Genomic DNA, 20,318 nt, shown 5'->3' with positions numbered 1-20,318 from the left:
ATCTTTCCTTAGATCTTTCCAACAGAACTTTTCTTTTGTGTTTAATTCAGAATTCCATCTATCATCTTGCTAAAATGATAATAAATGACAGGTATAATACTAAGATACATTTTTGTTCCTTGTTAGTCTTACTAGCTCTCCATAGTAACTCTGGATTCCAAAGCCAGATGGTATAGAACAGAACTGTTAACTAAGTACTGACAGGAAAATACTTTAATTGGTATTTTATGAGTCAGAGAAGCCAGCTTGGTGTTCAGATTCCAAGTGCAGTATGCAGCCCACCAGTTACCCTGATGCACACACAAACATATAAACCTAGCATATTTGACCTGAATAATGACCTGAAAATCATTAACATGCAAATATTTAATTTTAGCTTGCATTTCTTAGAATACAACCATACTCTACTTTGGTTTTTCCTTAGTTTGTGGGTACGTGATTGATTTTTTAAAATAGAAAAGAATTTGCCAGTGGCAAATTACAGTTAAAAACCCAATCAGTTACATTATTTACCTACAGACACACACACAGCTAACTTAAGAACACACTTTTTCCCAGTGAAGACACAGCCTTAAGTACTTGGTCTCAACAGTTATTTCATCTACCAAGTGAGATTTTTTTTAATACATGAATCCAGACTCTTATACCACGGACACATTACAAATAATAGAATTTAGCATGAAAAGTAGCTGTAGAGATGAAGGTGCTGAATGAGTTATCCAACATTCCCAACTGTTGTAATTTTATCATGAGTCTCACAATATTCCGTGGTTTTTTGCCCGTGACAGCCAAGTCCTAGAAACATGAGACAATTTCACATTTCATATAAAAAAACCATTCAATGATTTCACTGCTGTGGAGAGAAGCTTGAAAACTGAATGAAATTCATTCCAGTGGCTCAAAAGCTAGACAAATAAAGCTACATTTTCCCTTATGAACTCTAAGCTACATATATACTTTGTTAAGTCTTTAAAATCACAACTTCTGCATGCCTGAGGATAAGCAATACTAATTTCACACCTGAAGTCACAATAGCAATAACAGGATTTAATAAGTTGACTTGGTACTATCATCATAATTTAATACTGCCATCATTAACAGTATTAATTAAAACTCATTGCCCCCAAAATAACCTATATACAAGAGTTCAATGTTTTTAAGCATATAAAATGTTTGAAGAACTGTTATTTTGTTATCAAGAACATTAAGGACAAAAAACTCTCTGTGCCAAGTCTGTTTACATAAAAAAGAATAAGATTTACTTGTACATTCCTGAATTTTTCACACTGGAATGATTGTCACGCTGGGGAAGCATCTCCAGTTGGTATGTGCTCTTCCTGGATTAAATGAATAGTAAAGAAGCCAAAGGCTGGTATGCATGCAAGAAAGGCAGTCAGTGAAGATGTCAAATGAGAAGTCAGTGGGTGAGAGACAAGTGTGTGTCTGTTGCTGCGGAAGGGCAAGTAAATGTAGCAGGTAAACAGAAGAAAGGTACCTGGGGAGTCAGATGTCAGGTAGGTTATAAATGTGTCATAACTCCAATGTCTATATTTAGTCCATGATTTTTTGTATCCAAGACGTTGATGGCGTGAGGTTTGTAGGCTCATCTGCGAAAAGTATTCTGTAAATTCCCTTTGAGGATTAGAACTGAAAGCTTGGAGAGAAAGTGATTTTCTTGTGAGAAATCCGCCCCAACAGGTAATTAGGTATTCTTGTCTTTAATAGATTTCCGGTGTGCATTCATTCTGGTACACAATTGTTGTTGGAGAGACCACCTGTCCCTCACCCACCGACTTCTCAATTTACATCTTTGCTGACTGCCTTTCTTGCACTCACACCAGCCTTTGGCTTCTTTACTATTCATTCCATGCAGGAAGAGCACACACCAACTGCAGATGCTTCCTCAGCCTGATAGAGGGTTTTTACACCCAAAAGCTTGCTAAGAAAATTTTTTTTCTAACTATTTAGTTGGTCTAATGAAAGATATCAGATTTACCCAAAGAACTTTGGCCAACTGTAAATTAACAAATTTCAATTAGTTGTTAAATGCTACAATTTAAACAAATCAATTAATTAAAAAAATATATATCACAACTTACATTTTATTTTATTTTATTTTATTCAAATCACTCCTCCTTGACTATCACACTAGTCCTTTGATGCAAATAGCAGAGTCCCCCAAATTTAAAAATTAATGGGATTTTGTCACTTAGTTTTAAAATGCATCTTGGATATTTTTGCTGAGATTCTCTAATTTCCAGAATATTCCTTCTACTTCAAAATGAACAGCATTCAAAACCTCATAGCAGATCGATGCTGCTGAAATACTACATTTAGAACTTCTGTCAAAATCTTATTTCTTAATAAAACATGGACTCACTGATCAAGAGTAAGACCAGACTGAACTTAAAAGGGTGAAGAGGTTACACAAAGAAAAGGAGTTTGGTTTCAGTGGCTCACAGAAAAGAATGATGACCTCTAAACTAGATTTCTATATGAGAAGGAAAGAACTATTTCAGCAGGTAATTAAATAAAATGGTGTTCAAGACTTCACACAATGCTTAAAAAGCAGCATAAGAAGATTCAAAAATAGAGCACAGGCAGCAACAGGGAATGAATACAATTGGGGAAAAATGGAGTATAGTATCATTTAAAGGTCTCTGACAAAAAGCCAAGATTTTACAAACAAAATGTACAAATCAGAAACACATGTGGCATAAAACAAAGTCCATTTTGCAAGAACGTGACTCAGTCCACAGAACAGAAAAAACAAATCACAGACTTTTATATCCCATTTCATAATTTTGTTTTAAAGTAGTTTGTCATAATCATTTTTAAAATAAGAAAAGAATTCTTCAGGGTGGAGGAACACAAAACCATATCACAGTAAATTATTAAGGTTTCAAGATTACCAGCAACGCAAGAAACAAAATGATGCCAAATGATACCATCCAGGATTTCCTGTAAGACCTGATACATTTAAGAAAACTACTCCCACATTTACAAGATTAAAAAAAAATAGCTCTTCCAAAAGAGTAGCATCCTGACAGGGTTCCATTAAAAGAAATGAAAAGTTTTGCTGTTAGCCATGTGTTTCAGAAGATGCCACTGATAATCTTCATGGAAACATGCAATCCAAATCTGATTAAAACATTTGTTTTAAATTGCCTTTTTATTTATGGCTGAAGTTAGAGAGAAAAACCATTTCTCCACGTTCTTCCCTTTGTACCTGTGCTCTGTTTCTCTACCCTTTACCTCATTTCTCCCAAATTCACTATCCCTAAACTTCATTCACATTTTCTTGATACTTTAAAACAGGGGTGGCTCAACCCCTGGCCCATGGAGCTACCCACAGGCCTGGATATTTGGTAGTGGGAGACTGGTGGTACCACTGTTCCACTTATCAAGTTCCAGACCTGCAGAGAGCCCTGAGCCCTATGCACCGGATCAGTCAGCAACCCCAGTGCAAAGGGCCAGCACGGGGCAACACGAGGCCCTGCGAGGCTTGGAGGGGGCAGCACCAGGACCCAATCCCAGCACACAGGCACAGGAGGTGGCAGTGCCAGGCTCCTGGGGACCAATCACAGTGTGCTGGGATGGAAGAGGGTAGTGCCAGGCCTCTGGGGGCCAATCCCAGAACACTGGGTCAGGAGGGGCAGTGCTAGGACCCAAGTCCCACTCCCAGGGCTCAGGGCAGGGAAATGGTGGTGCCGGGCTGAGGACCCAATCCTGGCACATGGGGCTTTGTCCAGCCTGTGGACCAGCCCTGTGCCACTTATCTAGTCCTCCGGGCCAAAAAGGTTGAACACCACTCCTTGAAAAGATAGACATATGCAAATCATGTTCTTCCTTAAACAGTTTCTTTTTTGATGAAGATTTAGGTTTAGAGAAAGCTATCATATCTCATTCATCCAAATAGGGTGAATAAATATAAAAGTCAGCAGCTATTAATAAGAACACCTTTCCATCCATCTGTTCTGCAGCACAACTTGTCTAATGCAGGTCCCCAGAAAAGTGATGGTAATTAAATCCAAATGCCCATTACATATATTTCCCTAATCATAATGTTTCATGTTCCACTAATAACCTTGCATTTTTTCATTAAGAAGATGCATCACCACACAACTATAATTAATATCATTGGTTACATCTATGCCAAAATATTTAAGTTTTCAGTATTTCCTTTTGAATCATAAAGGTAATAATACATCATTTAAAACTTACAAAAATATCCACACAGACAGGAAACAAAACAACCCTTAACAAATCATTATTCAAGCTGAATTTTAGTGAAGGATACTAAAGATGGTGTATAACCAGGAGACTAATATTTTTTTTACCAAAGTTTGACTTTGCATGTAAATAGCATAGAAGCAGATGAATATGTAACTAATATCCTAACAGCCCTAACAAAACTACACATGCAGTAGACTGACACTGCAACAACAGTTTAGTATAAACTGAATTTATTTTTCCAAAGGTGCTCGGGGCAAAATGGCAAGCCACAGCAAAGTCTCCAAAAGGATTATCTAGGAGAGGTTCATGTCCCACAACCATCAAACTAATTCTGTCTTCACCTCTGGCAGAAAGGAGATTGAAGCTGAATCGCCCTACAGCTCCAGAGAATCCTCTTAGCAGCCTACAGCACTGGAAAAACTGCAAGTAAAAATTAGTCATGGGACTAATTTCAGACAGGGTCTCAGATCCTCTCACCTAGAGTCACTAACAGGCCAAAACAACTTTAATTTGAACTAAGACTGAAATCCAGCCCTCACTAACTGCTACGCTGGTATCTGGTGAACAGACCTTTCTCCAAGATACGCTGAACAGCACCCCTGGATAATGTGAGTAACAAGTTGTCTGCACACATGATTTACACCTAAGCCCCACTGATCAGAAAAAAAGAGCTGCAGCCACACAATGCATTGCCTTTTCTTATAGTGAGTCAGGAGTAAATTCTGAAGTTTTACTCCTGTCAAGGAATGATTTTGCCTCTGAGCAAATAACTTTAGAACAATGTTAATAAGCACATTTCTCAGTCCCTACATATATTGATGGTCTGCCAACTGCCTTGAGACACTATTTTGCACATTCTCCCATCCATATCGTGTTTGGTTGCACAACCTCTACTGCCTGAAGTTCATGAGAACAGATAACACCTTCCCTTTTAAGAGTGCCAAGTTGCTAGGTTCTTCCTGTTCACACTCAAATACTCCAGGAGTCTCTTGGTAGCACACCTGCAGTTTGTACCCATTACCTCTTCACCATCATGCCTACTTATCAAACTTGTCACTGGAGCTCTGCTGAGGTCCTAGACCTTCTCACCCTGCAGGAAGTCCTCAGTAACAGGCACTAGCAGCAAGAGGTTCAAAAAGGGGGGAAAAAAAACACTACCACAGAAATGGCTGAGGCCACCAAAAGCACAGAGCTGCTGGCATCCCAGGACCAAGGGCTTGAAAGCAGCCTACTAGCAGGCCAAAGACAGAAGCCACACCTCTAGGCACCCCTTCTTTATAATTACAAGGAATTGCACAAGCTGCACTTAGGATGGAAGAATCCCATGCACCAGTACAGGTTGGGGGGTGACTGGTTAAGCAGCAGCTGTACAGAAAAGGCCCTGGGGGTTACAGTGGCCAGTAAACTGGATACGAGTCTAGAGTGTGCCTTTCTTGCCAAGACAGCTAACGGCATACTGGACTACATTAGTAGGAGCACTGCCAGCAGATCGAGGGAAGTAACTATCCCCTTCTATTCTGCACTGGTTAGACCACTCTGAAGTACTGTGTCCAGCTTTGGTCCCTCACTACAGAAAAGATGTGGACAAATTGGAGAGAGTCCAGGGAAGGGCAACAAAAATGGTATGACTTCTGAGGAGAGGCCGAGGGAACTGGACTAATTTCGTCTGCAGAAAAGAAGAGTTGAGGGGGGATTTGATACCAGTCTCTAACTACCTGAAGGGTAGTTTGAAAGAGGATGAAGCTAGACCAGGGGCAGGAAAAATATGGTCCATGGCTTGGATCCGGCCCACCAGACCATTCTATCTGGCCTGTGGGGCCCCTTCAAAAGACAATTATTACTGGCCTGCATCTGCCCCTCTGAAAGCCAGGGGGAAGCATGTGTTTTCAGAGGCCCTGGCTCCAGCAGCAGCTTGGTTTCTGGTTGCTAAGCAACCAACCCCTACCCCAGCCTGGCCTGACCTGCCACACACTGCACCCCAAGGTACGGGACGCTGGAGACAGGAAGCTTCTGCCTAGCAGGGGCGTCTGCCTAGCGACCCCGTGGCTGTTCCTCAGCTCTCCAGACGAGTGGAGCCACAGGCAAGAAGGGCCCCAGGGACTCCCTTTGGGAGAAAGTTAGGGAACAGTGGGGGAAAAGCAGGAGCCATGGGCAATCATCCCAGTGTGCCACGTGCAGCTCCTGGCACTCGGGTAGGTCCAGCCTGGCTGGTGCTCTTGCATGTAGCTCCCAGGACAATGCCTGCGAGCCATGAGGAGCAGTACATCATTGGGCTGGGCCAGCTCCATGCCACCATGTGGGGCTCCAAGCACTGCAGCCAGGAGCTATGTGTCATATGGCCAGGCTGAGCCAGTTCTGTGCCTCCACATCCAGCTCCCCACTGGAGTACTGGTAGCCTACCATGGAAGCAGGAGCCAGCCTGGCCCAATGGCACACAACTCCTCCTGGTGTTCTAGTAGGGAGCCATGAGCCATCAGGTCAGACTGGCCCTATACCACTACACAGGGCTCCCGGCACCCCAGTCGGGAGCTGTGGAAGCCGTGCACAGTCAGGCTGGGCTGGCTCCATGCTACTATGTACGGCTCCCAGCACTGCAGATGGGAATTGTGCATGATCGGGCTGGGCCGGACGGCCTCTGTGCCTTTACACGCTGCTCCCAGCTAGAGTGTTGGGAGCCCCATGTGGAGGCAGGGAACTGGCCTGGCCCAATGGCGCATGGCTCCTCACAGCTTCCAGGACATTAGCCAGAGGACTATCTGCTGTGGACCATAAGCAGGGCCTGCTGCCTGCTCCTGCTGCTGCCACCAACAGCAGGAGCTATGTGCCATGGGGAACCCCCCCACATAAACACCCTACCACATCCACACCCCCAACCACTCCCCAAAAACTCAGTCACATGCAATATACGACAGTAAGACTAAGTAAGCTATTGAGCAATCAGCTCTATGTACACACACAAATGTGTAAATCAGGACAAAAATATTTTAATTTTATTTCAAAAACTATGTTGTACTACATGGTTGATTTTTAGTATATGATTTTTTCTAATTCCAAGATGGCAAAGCCCCCTCCCAAAAGGAGTATTTCCAGAGGCAAGGGGAAAAACTTCCAGTAACAAAGCTGGGCTAGTAACTAAGTTAGGCTATTCTTTGTGATAACAGAACAAGGAGCAAAGGTCTCAAGTTGCAGCCAGGGAAGTTTAGGTTGGTTATTAGGAAAAACTCTCACTACGAGGGTGAAGTACTGGAACAGGTTACCTAGAGAGGTGGTGGTTGGAGCTTTTTAAAGACTCAGCTTGACAAATCCCTGGCTGAAATGATCTACTTGGGGGTAGTCCTGCTTTGAGCAAGGGGTTGGACTAGGAGGGCTGCTAGATCTACATTCTGAACTACTGTTTCCTCATGAATCAAACAAATTCAAGGCAAAGTAGTTACCTTTCTTCCAAACAAAATGTCTGCAATCTAAAGCATCAAACACTTCACTTTAAAAAGTGTGGGTGTGGTCACAAGACACTTTACTGCAAACTAAAGTACCATATTTATCTAAATCCAAGACTATCCTGAATTTAAGACAACCTGCCAGTAATCAGATTCTATATAAAGAACATGTATAAATTTGTTATAAAATTCCATGTATAGAATTTAGAGAGTTGTCTTAAATTCATTGCTGTAATGGGGAAAACAGTGCCAGTGGGGGGAGGGGGTTAAGCAGCTTGATCCCTGCCCCTTGCAACCACACCTGTCCCCTGCTGCCTGCCCTCCCTACCACTTGCCCCCCCACATGCCTGCCTCCCCATCACTTTGGGCCCCCACCCCTGCATCCCCCGCTCCAGCCTCTGTCTCCTTACCTGCCCCCACTCATTCCTCACTTACCCATGTGCTTGCTCCACCTCAGCCCAATCCAACCCAGTAACTGCTATGGCAGTGACAGCAGTTCTGGCCAAGCCAGAGCTGCTTTGCTGTCTCTGCTGCTACTGAGCTAGGCTGGGGCCAGAACAAGAACATGCTGCATGCTGGAGGAACTGGAGCCTGCTGAAGCAAGGGTAAGCAGCAGGAGGGGTAAGACAAGTAGGGGGGATAGAGACTGTGGGTGGAAGAAGCAAGAGGCAGAGGCAGCAGGAAGGATGCAGGCAGCAGCTGCAGGTCTGGCCCCACTCCAGGTCAGACCAAAGCCAGAGCCACAGATGTAGCAGCTGCCTGTCTCTGCTCCTGTCCCACCCCCATCAACCATCTTGTATTCATATCTAAGACAAGGGGCTTTCCCCCCATGCTAAATGGGTTTTTAAAAAAAGCTCATCTTAGATTTGAGTAAATGTGGTAAATCTGATGTAACATCTGCTTGTACCCTAGGAGTACTCTTCTACTGCTTCATCTCATAGCAGTGCTGAACCTTACAGTATACAAAATGAGCCTCCTTAAGCTAAATTGCCTATTACCATCACTTCTGGGGATAGCCAAAGGAACATGACTAGGTCTAAGGAGAATGGTTCAACATCTGAACAGTCATCTCAGACTGAAGGATCTCAATTACCTCCTGTTGCCTAGGAATTACAAGGTGCAAATAAATTAGATCCACTGAAAAGGCTATCTCCAATTGCTCACAGTACCGATCTTAGTTTTGTTTTGTTTTTTATTTATTTTAAAAGGTCTACATTCACAGGAGTCTGTTTATTTCATTTTAGGCTTACAATGACTTAAGCCTCCAAAAGTTTTTATTGACCCTGAAATAAACTATATACATCCTGTAGTACCCACATGCTTGTAAAAAGACAAGATGGACACAAATAGCAGATCAGTTTTGCAGCAAATTGTTTAGAGTAGTGGTTTCCAACCTGTGGTCCACAGACCCCAGACGGTCTGCAGTCTGTCTCATGCGTCCAAGAAAGATGACTATCGTCAATCAAAAGTACGTGAATACCCACACTTACAATTCAAAGGGGTCTGCCCCTCCATTCACATATAATACTTCCTAGATTGTTTTAGGAATCAAGACCATCTTTAGAGATTAAGTTATTTTTTAAAAAGTCATTCTAATGGCTTTTCACACAAGATAACTTTTTTTGCCAAAGTAATAAAAAACAACTTGACTAAGTCTATGAGGTCCTCCTTCCTAAAGGCCTACATCTAGATTCTCTTTGCTGAAAAGATGCCTTCAAATTTACCAAACTAAGATGTTTACAAAGAAAAATCATCAGGAAAAAAATATAGCCATCTCATGTTAAAAACTAAGGGTAATGAAACTGAATGAAAGAACCAAGATGAAATAAAATATCCATTCATGTTTTATCATTTCTAGAATGTATTCTCCCCAACTCCCTGTTGTCAAAACACGGTGAGTACTGGATTAAGAGCAAGTTCCCATTCAAGCCAAAAGTGAGCCTGCCCAACATCCTCCAAAAGGATCTCAGTAAAACGACTAGGAACAAGGAGCAAAACTGACAATTCAGTTGACAGTAGATGTCAGAATTATATTAACAGAAGCCAAGAAGTGCCCAATTAGGCCGCATCTTTGCTCTTATCTCACCTCAACATAGCTGGTATTACAAAGAACTCAATGAAATGATCAATCTACAAAGCCTTAAACTATACAGATAATGCCCACCTTATTAACTTTTTTCAGATCTTGCAAGTATACAGGCTAAAGTGGAATTTAAAAAAAGAAAAGATAAAAGAATATAAGCGGAAGTTTAAGATGATCTACAGGCAAGAGCGTTGAAGCAGACATGCCTCCTCCAAAAATACCTGTAGCCCCAATTTTAAAGCAAGCCTAATAGTATTAACTGCCTATTACACTATTTCCTTCATCTCAGCAGTGCTCCTAAATCTAATGGTTGTGAAACAGAGCTAAAGCAAGGGAATTTGAATATCAAAAAAGGAAAATACCAAAAACTATATTTGGACACATGATTAGATGACATGGCCTTTTGCTGCAATACTGGTTATATTTAGGTTTTAAACAAAAATAAAAGCAGTAGGGATTGGCACGAAACATCATATTTGCAGTTAACCTGAGATTCTGAGTTCAAGGAACACTGGCTGCCAGCCCAGATTGCTTGGATTAGTGCCTAAAGGACAGGTCTCACTCTTTCAATTTTGCATTCATACACAAAGATTAAACCTTGGTATTATAGACAAATTTACAAAACTAAAAAAAAATTCTGGGTATTAAAATAGAATAAGTGCTTTAAAAAAAAACAAACAAAGCAATACACGCACATTTTCTACCAGAGCAAACAGTGTGAAAGCAGACAGCTGAATCATTAAAAAAAAAAAAAGTTACAGTTAATACTCAGATTTCAAATCCCTTCATCTCTCTTCACTTTTTTAAGTTACTTTTCACACTACTTTGCTTAATACCGCAGCTTTTCCACAAAACAAGAATAGTGGAGATTAATGCACTGTTCTGCAGTGAGCACTCTCAATCATTTTTAGATCAATTCCAGCAGCTTAAAAGTACTCAGCAGTCCTCAGTTCTTATAAAGCACGGCCAACACGCGATTTCTGCTCACTCTGCTTTAAAAAAATTCTTCCAGCCTTCCTGACTGCAAAGAAAATACTTGAAAAGCTAAACCAAGAGTATGTGAAAGGGTAAGACACCAAAAGACAAACATTCCACTAAAAAAAATGTAATACATGTTTAGGGTCCAATCACCATTCTCAAATATTTGAGGTGGTTGCTCCTGATTAGCTATCTTAAAAGCTACCTCCCTTCCAAGATGAGTGTAGATAAGTTGACAGGCTGAATCGCAACAACACAAAACACTGCTACGTTCACACAGCTGAGCTAGGTCTAAACAGGTTACAATGGGTACTAGAAACAACAGACACGTTACCAGAGAGTTCTGCCCAGGCTAATGCATCCTGATGAAACTAATGTGCTGACCAGTGTCACTGTTTCCTCATGCTCTCCACCTGCTATCTCTTGTTTTAGACCCTAAGCTCCTTAGGATAGGGTTTGGGTTTTTTTTGCTATACCTGTACAGCATCTAGTACAATGGGGTCCCAATCCACAGCCATAATTCCCAGGCACTGAAGTAATACAAAAATAAGTAAGTAGTTCTGACTCTCCTCCCTGGTAAGCACTGGTGCGTCAACTTATAGAAACCAGGGAATTTAAAACCGAAACAAGAAGTTAAAATACCGTCATTAGGGTATAGAAAGCACAGGGGAACCAACTAGGGCTGTGCAAAGCTTCAGTCTCCAATTCAATTTGGCGGAGATTTGAGCCGATCTGGTGGCCGAATCTCTGAATCGAGTCAGAAGACCCTTTAATCTCTCCAAATCGAACCAGAACCCTCCGAAGATGAACATCTTGCTGGGGTCATTTGACCCCAGTATTCTTTCCTGCCATGGCAGGGGGTCAGATTAGATGATCTGCTCAGGTCCCTTCCAACCCTAGAAACTATGAAATCAATTAAGAGAGATTTGGAAAGATTTGGCAATTCGGACATAGACACAACTTTAAATGTTTTTTCTACATACCTCAAGGTACCAGGCGTGGCTTGTGAATGCTGCAATGGTGGGGCGCATGGAGTGTCCCACAGAAGTGCGGGGGGCTCCCTAATGCATTCAGCAGCAGACCTGGAAGTAGACCAGAAGCACTTCTGGCTCTGCCAGAGAGTATGCTTGGGGTCCCCCCCCACCTCAGCAACTGGTGCCTCCTGGGTCTGGGGGGGGGGCACCCGGGGTCCCTCTGCAGCCGATCACTAAGTCAGGGGGTGCAGGGGCCCCCCCAGCATGCTCCCCAAAGGACCTGGAAGTGAACCAGAAGTAGTTCAGGTCCACTTCTGTGTTTGCCACCAAGCATGCGGGGAGGCTCCACCACGCTCCTGTAGGACTCTCCATCTGCCCCAGCATTGCAGCATTCACAAGCCACACCTGGTACCTCAAGGTATGTAGAAAAAACATTTAAAGCTATATCTACATCCGAATCAGCATCATATCTTCAGATTCAGATTCATATACTTCACAGACATTAGGGCTAGAAAGGACCTCAGAAGATCGAGTCCCGTCCCCTGCCCCAAGGACAGGAAGTCAGCAGGGATCATAGGATCCCAGCAAGATAAACATCCAAATTTCTCTTGAAGGTGTTCAAAGCAGGTGCTTGAACTACCTCTGGCAGCAGTCTATTCCAGACCTTTGGGGCTCAGACAGTAGAAAAGTTCTTCCTTATGTCCAGCCTGAAATGGTCCTGAAGTGGTTTGTGACCGTTTGACCTTGTCATCCCCCGAGGTGCTCTGGTGAACAAACATTCCCCCAAATCCTGGTGGTTACGCCTGATAAACTTATAGATGGCCATCAGATCACCCCTGAGCCTGTGCTTTTCGAGGCTGAACAGCCCCGTAGCTCTCAGCCTGTCATTGTAAGGTCTGTTTTCCTGACCTCTGATCATGTGCATGGCTCTCCTCTGCACTCTCAAGCTTCTCCACATCCTTTTTGAACTGCAGAGCCCAAAACTGGACGCAGTACTCTAGCTGCAGCCTCACCAAGGCTGAGTAAAACGGGAGAATGACATCCCAGGATTTGCTTGAGAAGCATCTATGGATGCAAGCCAGAGTTTTGCTTGCTTTACCAGCCGCAGCATCACACTGAAGGCTCACGTTCATCTTTTGGTCAATCATGACCCCCAAGTCCTTTTCGTCCATAGTGCTAGCCAGCACAGCACTGCCAAGCCTATAAGCAGCGGGTTTTTCTTCCCAAGGTGGAGAACCTTGTATTTTTTGGTGTTGAACACCATCAGGTTCTCATCCGCCCACTTCCTGAGCATGTCAAGGTCAGCCTGGATTGCCCTCCTGTCCTCAGTTGTGGATGCTTTACCCCAAAGCTTGGTGTTGTTGGCGAACCTGGCCAGTCTGCTTCTGACACCAATGTCCACATCATTAAATGAAAGTGTTAAATAGTGTTGGCCCAAGGACAGAGCCTTGAGGGACCCTACTGGTCACAGGGCACCACCGTGACTGACTTCCATCAACCACCCCCCGCTGGATCCAACCACAGAGCCAATTCCCCAGCCAGTGGATCATGGTGAAGCCAAGGCTGCAGTTGGCCAGTTTTGCCAAGAGGTGAACATGGGATACCAGATCGAAGGCTTTTTTAAAGTCAAGATATATGACTTACAATCAGCCAAATCTTATCAGGGACAGTGATCCGAATCAACTAATCGAATCACTGTCCCCGATTCAGGCCGAATCCAAAATTGCAAAGGACCTGTTTCGCATACCCCTAAAACCAACCCATTCCAAGCCATCTTTTCTAGCCCTCTGAATTTAAAGCCTCTGTTATAGGGCACAGTGCCAACCAAGAGACAAACTTAAAAATTACACAGATACCATCCATTACGAAGTAACAAAGACCAGGGAGCAGAGAAGAAAGCATAACATGACTCACAAGAAGCAGTATAAGGGAAGACAGGATCAAAGCAGACATAGAAAAGTAGGAATACAATAGAGGAACAGCAAACACACAAGGGGATTGGGAGAAAAAAAAAAAATCTCATATGGAAAAGAGTATATACTCTCACAGATCTCCCATCTGTGAGATCTCAATTCTGGCTGAAAACGTTGGGCACTACTATACTGTAGATGAGTGATTCTCAACTACGGGGTCACAAGATCCTTTTACAGGTGCTACAGTATGTAACACAATATTAGCACTGTTAGAACAGCTACAGATGATTCACAAGATAAACCCTGATATTTCAAATAAGAATCCACAATTTAAAACCACTGAAAGACAACAATGGGTCAAAAAAGTTCTCTGCAACATAAAAATCACTCTGGGTGCATCTACATGTTCATTGATGCGCTTTTCCTACTGTGCATTAAATTTAGTATCTCTAATGTGAGGCACTAAAATGCGCATTAGGCAGTCCTAATGTGCAGTAGTGAAAGTGTATGGTTTTCTTTAGTGATGCTTAATGCGCGGCAGCCTACTTTTACCGCACATTAGCTTATTAGCATAGTTTTTGACGTGATGCTTTATTATGCAGTAAAAGAGGCTAGTGTGAATTCAACCGCATGTGTAGATACAGTAAAAGTTCTGTTATCTGGAGTCTTACAAGCCAGCATGCTCCACTAACCGGCATGCTGGCTTGTAAGATAAAGTGAAGTGCTCACTGTGGCACTTCTGGTTTCTCTGAGCCCTCATTGCTCGGGGCAAAGCAGCCTGCGCTGCCAAGCCCCCACACCCCGGGGGCATAACAGGCCGTGCAGGACCAGCCTCCCTGTCCCGCGGGAGCGGCAGCAATGCCGTGGGAGGGACAGAGGAACACCCCAGACGCAGCATGAGAAGCAGCAGCTGGGACCACTAAACTGACTGGCATATTTTGTTATCCAGCATCTTCCATTCCCAGGGAATGCCCAATAACAGAGCTTTTACTGTACTATGGAAAAATAACAGGAGCATTACAAGTGAAATGAGTGAAAGTAAAAGCTAGCTTTTCTGTGGGGTACCTTGCATCTAACAAGAGGTGCCTTGAATCCAATGAGGTCAAAAACCACTGCTCTAAATACACATTAGCAAGAATAATGAAAGACTCTTGCCAACTCCATAGGATATGCATGGAAGGAGTGAGAAGGGCACAGGCTCAAAAGGTACACAGCTGAAGTTTCCATAAATGAATGTGTATACCCATGAAGAACGGTCTCAGAATGATTTCACTTTTTTCTACCCACATCTGATAAATAGCTGTAAGTGATCAAATCTGTCTCTTCATTTTTAATTTTTGTTTTTAAATACAACTCTGCACAATAAAAATTGTAACACTGGCTGGAATTTGCGAAGTGATACTACTCAAAAGTCAGGAAGTATAGAATATTATAAAAACACCACCAGGCAGGGTAGCATACAACTTTATAACTAAATACTATTTGCACATACACAATACTATATGGTAAATTATACACAAACAAGAAGTAGAAGCAGCGTCCAGTGTTTAATCAGCTTTTAGATGAAAGCACCAAAAAGCCCCACTGAAGCACCCCATCTATTGACGCTGCAGAACTGGGTCAAATTAAAGCAATGCTTCTTCTGGTAAAGCATTTTCCCCTCACCTCTGTCAGCAGCCTATGCTTCCAGGAGGAGTTAGTTACTTTCTCACACAGGCAGCCATTACTATGGAAAAATCTCTCTCCCCCCCCACCCTCTCCTCTACATTCTGCCAGCCAAAAACCAAGGCGTATGCCTTATTTGGGGGCATGTAGTATGCAAGAAAATACAGTGCCTCCCAAGTATACCCCTGTAACCCACATTTTCCTAGGTTTTACATATTTCACACTGGTTTACCCAAGTATTATGGTAATTTATTGACATGAGAAATGTCGATGCTTAGGCCACAATTCCGTAAAGGATAACCATGAAGACATTCACACCTCCACGGAGTGACACAGACTCATACAGACTGTACTCCAACACTCCATTTAGGAAGGGGATATTGCAAAAACAACAACAACAAAAATGGACAAAGGAACAACTGCAGCACAAGTCCCAAGGTTAACCATATATAGAAGCACTGCAAAAAGGCTGGCATACAGTAGGTTAGGAGCTTCCTTTCTACGGATAGTTGTAGATCAGCAATGCCTGAAAGCTACACCCCACTGCCTCATTCACACCATGCCTACCCCAAAGCATTCATTCATCAGAAACCCAGCCAACTTCACCACTGGTCCATATCATTCACCATGAGAATATATATCATAGTTATAATTTTTTTCTCAGGCAAAATTACTTCTGATTCCATTCGAAATTTCGCTTGAGGAAAAAAGTTTAAAGATGAAACCTATAAACTTCTGAGAACAAAACGTAATAAAATAAAATGTTTCTTCATCAATTATGTTATTATGCTGCTCTGAAGTTTTTTGGCAAAGTCAGTTTAGATGATTTATGATCTTAGAATTAACAGTGTTTTAAAGATTTCGTTATATTATCAGTGTTTTGAGAAAAAATACTAACAGAACTCTGTTACAAGCAAATATTTTGATGATAACAAACTGACTTGGCCATTCAGTTGCACAATTATATAGCAAAAATTAAAATAGCTGGGAATACTTAAATGTATCTGACATGGAAAAGTCATTATATATCATTTTCATTTTTTCTTTAACACTCAATTTCCAATAGAAGTCCCTTTTCCATGAAAGAAAATAAACCCGTAACTTCCTAAAAATATATGCAGAGAAACAGCAAATAGTGCATTCATTTACATTTTCATTACTCAAAGATAAATCCTATCATTGGCAGAGACCCAAATTTAATTCCCTGAGGTGTACATACCACTGAATAATTTGTCCAAATGTCAGTTGTAATTTTCAAAAATCCTTTCTTGCCTCTGAATCTTAAACATCTGTAACAAATACTTGTTTTCAGAGTGCTTTACATTTGTGACACTTGACCTTTTGCTGTATGCACCACAAAATTTAAGTTTCAAATGCCATGCAAGCAGGAAATCTGATCATGCCAGCAGTAGCCATCTGCATGGTCCAATATCAAATATTAGTTCTGGGTTGCACAAAGTCATGTGTTACAAATCTTTTTCTGCAGCTTCTATAATTAGTTGTAATTTGCTGCTTCTAAAATGTGTTTCTTATAGGACATCTGGCCTTGAAATCTCTACCTTAGCATTGAAGAAATACTTAGGAGCTCGGTGTTGGAGCTCTCTCTCTCTCTATATATATATATATATATTTGAAACACTGCATGGGTGGCATACTTACGACCAGTATTTTTAACGTTAAAAAGAAAAATAATCTAATTCCAGAAATAGATGGTCTTTCATTAGAAAATGCTTTTAATAGGGACTTAATATAAACACCTTCTCTAATATAATTATTTTCAGATACCTAAGTACCGATAGCAAATACTAAACTGAAGTAATCCGTAGTATGCATAAGTTACATGTTTATTATGTAAGAGTACAAAGTAATTAATAATTACAGTAGATATTGTAATTAAAGTCTAGGGGGAAAAAGTAACCTAGAATTAAGTTGTCATATTGACTAAAAACAAACTCTGATATCAAAGTGTTTCCAACTATTCTGGTTGTCAAGTAAATTAGAAAGCCACCAAGACGATACCACTACACTATTAAAATGTTATTGTAGTAGAAGTAAAAATATTCATGAATTATGTGAGAGGATGTAAAAAAATAAATAAAGAGCTTTTTAAAGACACTTAAATACAGCATCCTCCAAGATGACTCTATATTTTAAATTCTATATAATGTCATAAAGCAGAAGGTGGGTACATCAAAGTTTTAGGAATTTTAAAGTACTTCTACGGTAACAACATTCTGAAAACAGTGACTTGTGGTGCTTCTCAAGCAACTGGACACAACTTCTTGGGTGGTAAAAGCTAGAAGCACTTAGGATGCTGTATTGCTCTTGAGATTCGTTTGCTCCTAGTTATAGGAAAATTCTGGCAGAGAGTATGCCATTAACCTGCTTTTGCACCTTCAGGAACAACACTATAGTGAATAAAGTTAGAAGATAGGAAAAAATGTAGAGAGGCAAGCATCATAGTCCCTGTAATATTACTATGGATTACCACCTGAGCGTACACAGGCTTTCAGAGAGGCAATGAAAAGCAAGACAGCAAATATAAGGCCTTCTGCAATACAACATGAACTGTTAATTATTTTCTTTAAAAAAAACAAAAAAACCCCACAACCTTTCAATTTTAATTATTCAATATTCATGAACTCATAAGTTTCTTACCTGGGCTCCATCCTTTAATTTCAAGATGCACTCCATTGTATTGATAGTGATGACAACTGGTTCCGAGCCTAGTTTTGTCCATGGTACATGAATTCTTAACTCATGAATGTGTCCGCTTAAAAAAGTAAATGGTAGCTTCAACTCCTAAAAAAAAAAAAAGAGATAATTGTGAATGAACCCATTAGCTATTTTTAAACTTGAATTTTAAGTGTCAAGAACGTTTGCCATTTTTTAAAAACAATAAAACTATAACAAAAAGTCAAAGGTTTCTTTCTTCCCCACAGACAATGATGTGGTACAACTCTTAGCACTTTGGTTGATAACTGCTCTCACACATTTATTTGTTTAAATGGTTCAAAGAAAACATCTTGATACCAGTATGTCCAAAATAATTAAAGAACATGGTCTAAATCAGTCACTCATATATGCAGCTAGTAGGTGCCAGTGGTCCAGAAAAAAAAACCTTATTAATGGCAATTAACAACCTTATTAATGGCAATTAACAACATGAAGATAAATAATAACATCGATGCTCATTCTGTCTTACTTAATGAGCCTGGAGAGTGCATGGAACATACTGGACAGAAGATTAAAGACAGAAATGGGGAAGCTCCTTGTCCCATAAATCTATTACTGTATAACTGCATAAATCCAGTTTTCAAAATTCCAGAATTCTGAAAAATCCAGCACTTTTTAAAAATACTCTTCATCAGAGGTTTTCAACCTTTTTTGACCAGTGTACCCCTGGCAGCCAGTTGTGAAGCAGGGTGGCAGGAGGGGGACAGAGTAGGAGGAGGTGGTCACATGCAGAGTGGTGGCATGGGGTGGTGGATGACGGTGGCAGCTGCCACATCCAACCTTCCCCCCCCCACCAGGCAGCACCAAGCTATGCACTTTCCTTACGTTTCAAAAATCCAGAATTCTCAAATTTCCGGCAGGTGCTAGGTCCCAAGGATGCTGGATTTATGAGGTTATACTGTACTATTAACAGTGAGAGTCACTGTGCTCAACATCTTTTGGAACAAGCCAAATTAGACGACAGCAAGAAAGGACCACAAAAGCTGCAGTTGACACTTAAAGAATAGGGAGCAATGCTGTCTTGTTAGTTCATATAGCAGGGTGTATGGCTCAGGGGCTGCAGTCCAGCTGCAGGCAGCTAAAAGGGGGACTGCCTATCTGGCTAGGGGCACTGGGCCATCTGAACGGGATGACTGGATGGACCAGAAGTTTAAAGCTCCCAGGAAAAGCTGAGGTGGCAGCCCAGAGCCATGATTCCACTCTCAGGGTCTGGGAAAAGACTGCAGGGTGCGAGTTAGCCCTTTACTGTTTATATATTTGTTTATTTTGTGATGATGTTGTTTCCTATGGGGACTGACTCAAGGAAAACAAAACTGTACTGTAAACAGTGACAACCCACTGAAGAACATGGACATTGTAAAACCAACTCTAGTAATGGAGGCAAGAGCCCTGATAAAATGGCTAGAGGACTTGGAGCGGCTGAAACAGCTGCTGTTCTTGCTGCTGCAACTCCAGCAACAGCAATTCCAGAAGCAGCAGCAGCAGCAGTTCCAGAGGAAGCAGCAGCTACAACAGCAGGAGTTTCTGAGACAGCAGCTGAAGTGGAGGCAGACCCCCACCCATGTTGGTGAGTCATCTGGATCCTTGATGATAGCGGCTGGAGTCTGCGCCAAGATGGGGCCTGCAAATGAGCTAGAGGCTTCTCTCAAAATTTCTGAACAGGTGGCAGAGACCTATTAGTGGCCACAGGACACAAGGGCTACAAGGATGGCCCCTCTGGTAACTGGGAAAGCACAGGCCACTAACCAGGCCCTTGGAGCAGACATGCCCCAAGATTACAAGACATTCAAAGCACCCACGCTGCACCAATTGGGTCTAATGAAGAAGGCTTATCACCACAAGTTTCAGTTAGAGAGCTGGGACCTAAGTACCCAACCCTGGGCCATGGCCGAGAAGTTAAAAGACTTGTGCACCCACTGGCTAAACCTGGACTCCTAGTTAGTGGTGGAGATTGTGGAACCAGTAACATTACAACAGTTCTGTACCATCCTCCCAGCAAAAGTCCACAGTTGGGTGCATCACCACTGGATGGCCAGCATGGAAGAGGCTACCCAGAAAGCTAAGGACTTCATGTTGGGAGAATAAGATTTTCAGAATTCCTGGGGAAGCTGACAAACTCTGAACCTGAGGAGATTGGGCTTACTGGGAAAACAGGCTGGGTCTTCAGGGAGTCCTCCAGTAGGGGAACTACCTCCATTTCCACTGAGACCCCAACCAGAAGGACGGCCCTTAGGTGGCCCTGCCAGAGAGTAAAGCCATCTGGCACATCCCAGTAGCCCAGAAGGAGAAAAGGAGG

At 42.1% G+C, this 20,318-nt stretch overlaps 1 protein-coding gene across 4 annotated transcripts in view; it reads right to left on the bottom strand.

The window, feature by feature from the left end:
* Positions 1-20,318, bottom strand: part of VPS13B (vacuolar protein sorting 13 homolog B) — an 883,845-nt gene that overhangs the window by 848,539 nt on the left and 14,988 nt on the right. For all 4 annotated transcript variants that reach the window (XM_090040420.1, XM_090040419.1, XM_090040417.1 and 1 more), the window contains one exon: positions 17,945-18,088. In XM_090040420.1, coding sequence (XP_089896546.1) covers positions 17,945-18,088 — 144 coding nt within the window. The remainder of the gene's footprint in view (positions 1-17,944; positions 18,089-20,318) is intronic.

Source organism: Crocodylus siamensis, chromosome 3 (genome assembly GCF_052110815.1).
Source record: "Crocodylus siamensis isolate JL-2025a chromosome 3, ASM5211081v1, whole genome shotgun sequence".
NCBI lineage: Eukaryota > Metazoa > Chordata > Crocodylia > Crocodylidae > Crocodylus > Crocodylus siamensis.
This window is presented reverse-complemented; position numbering and strand designations above follow the sequence as displayed.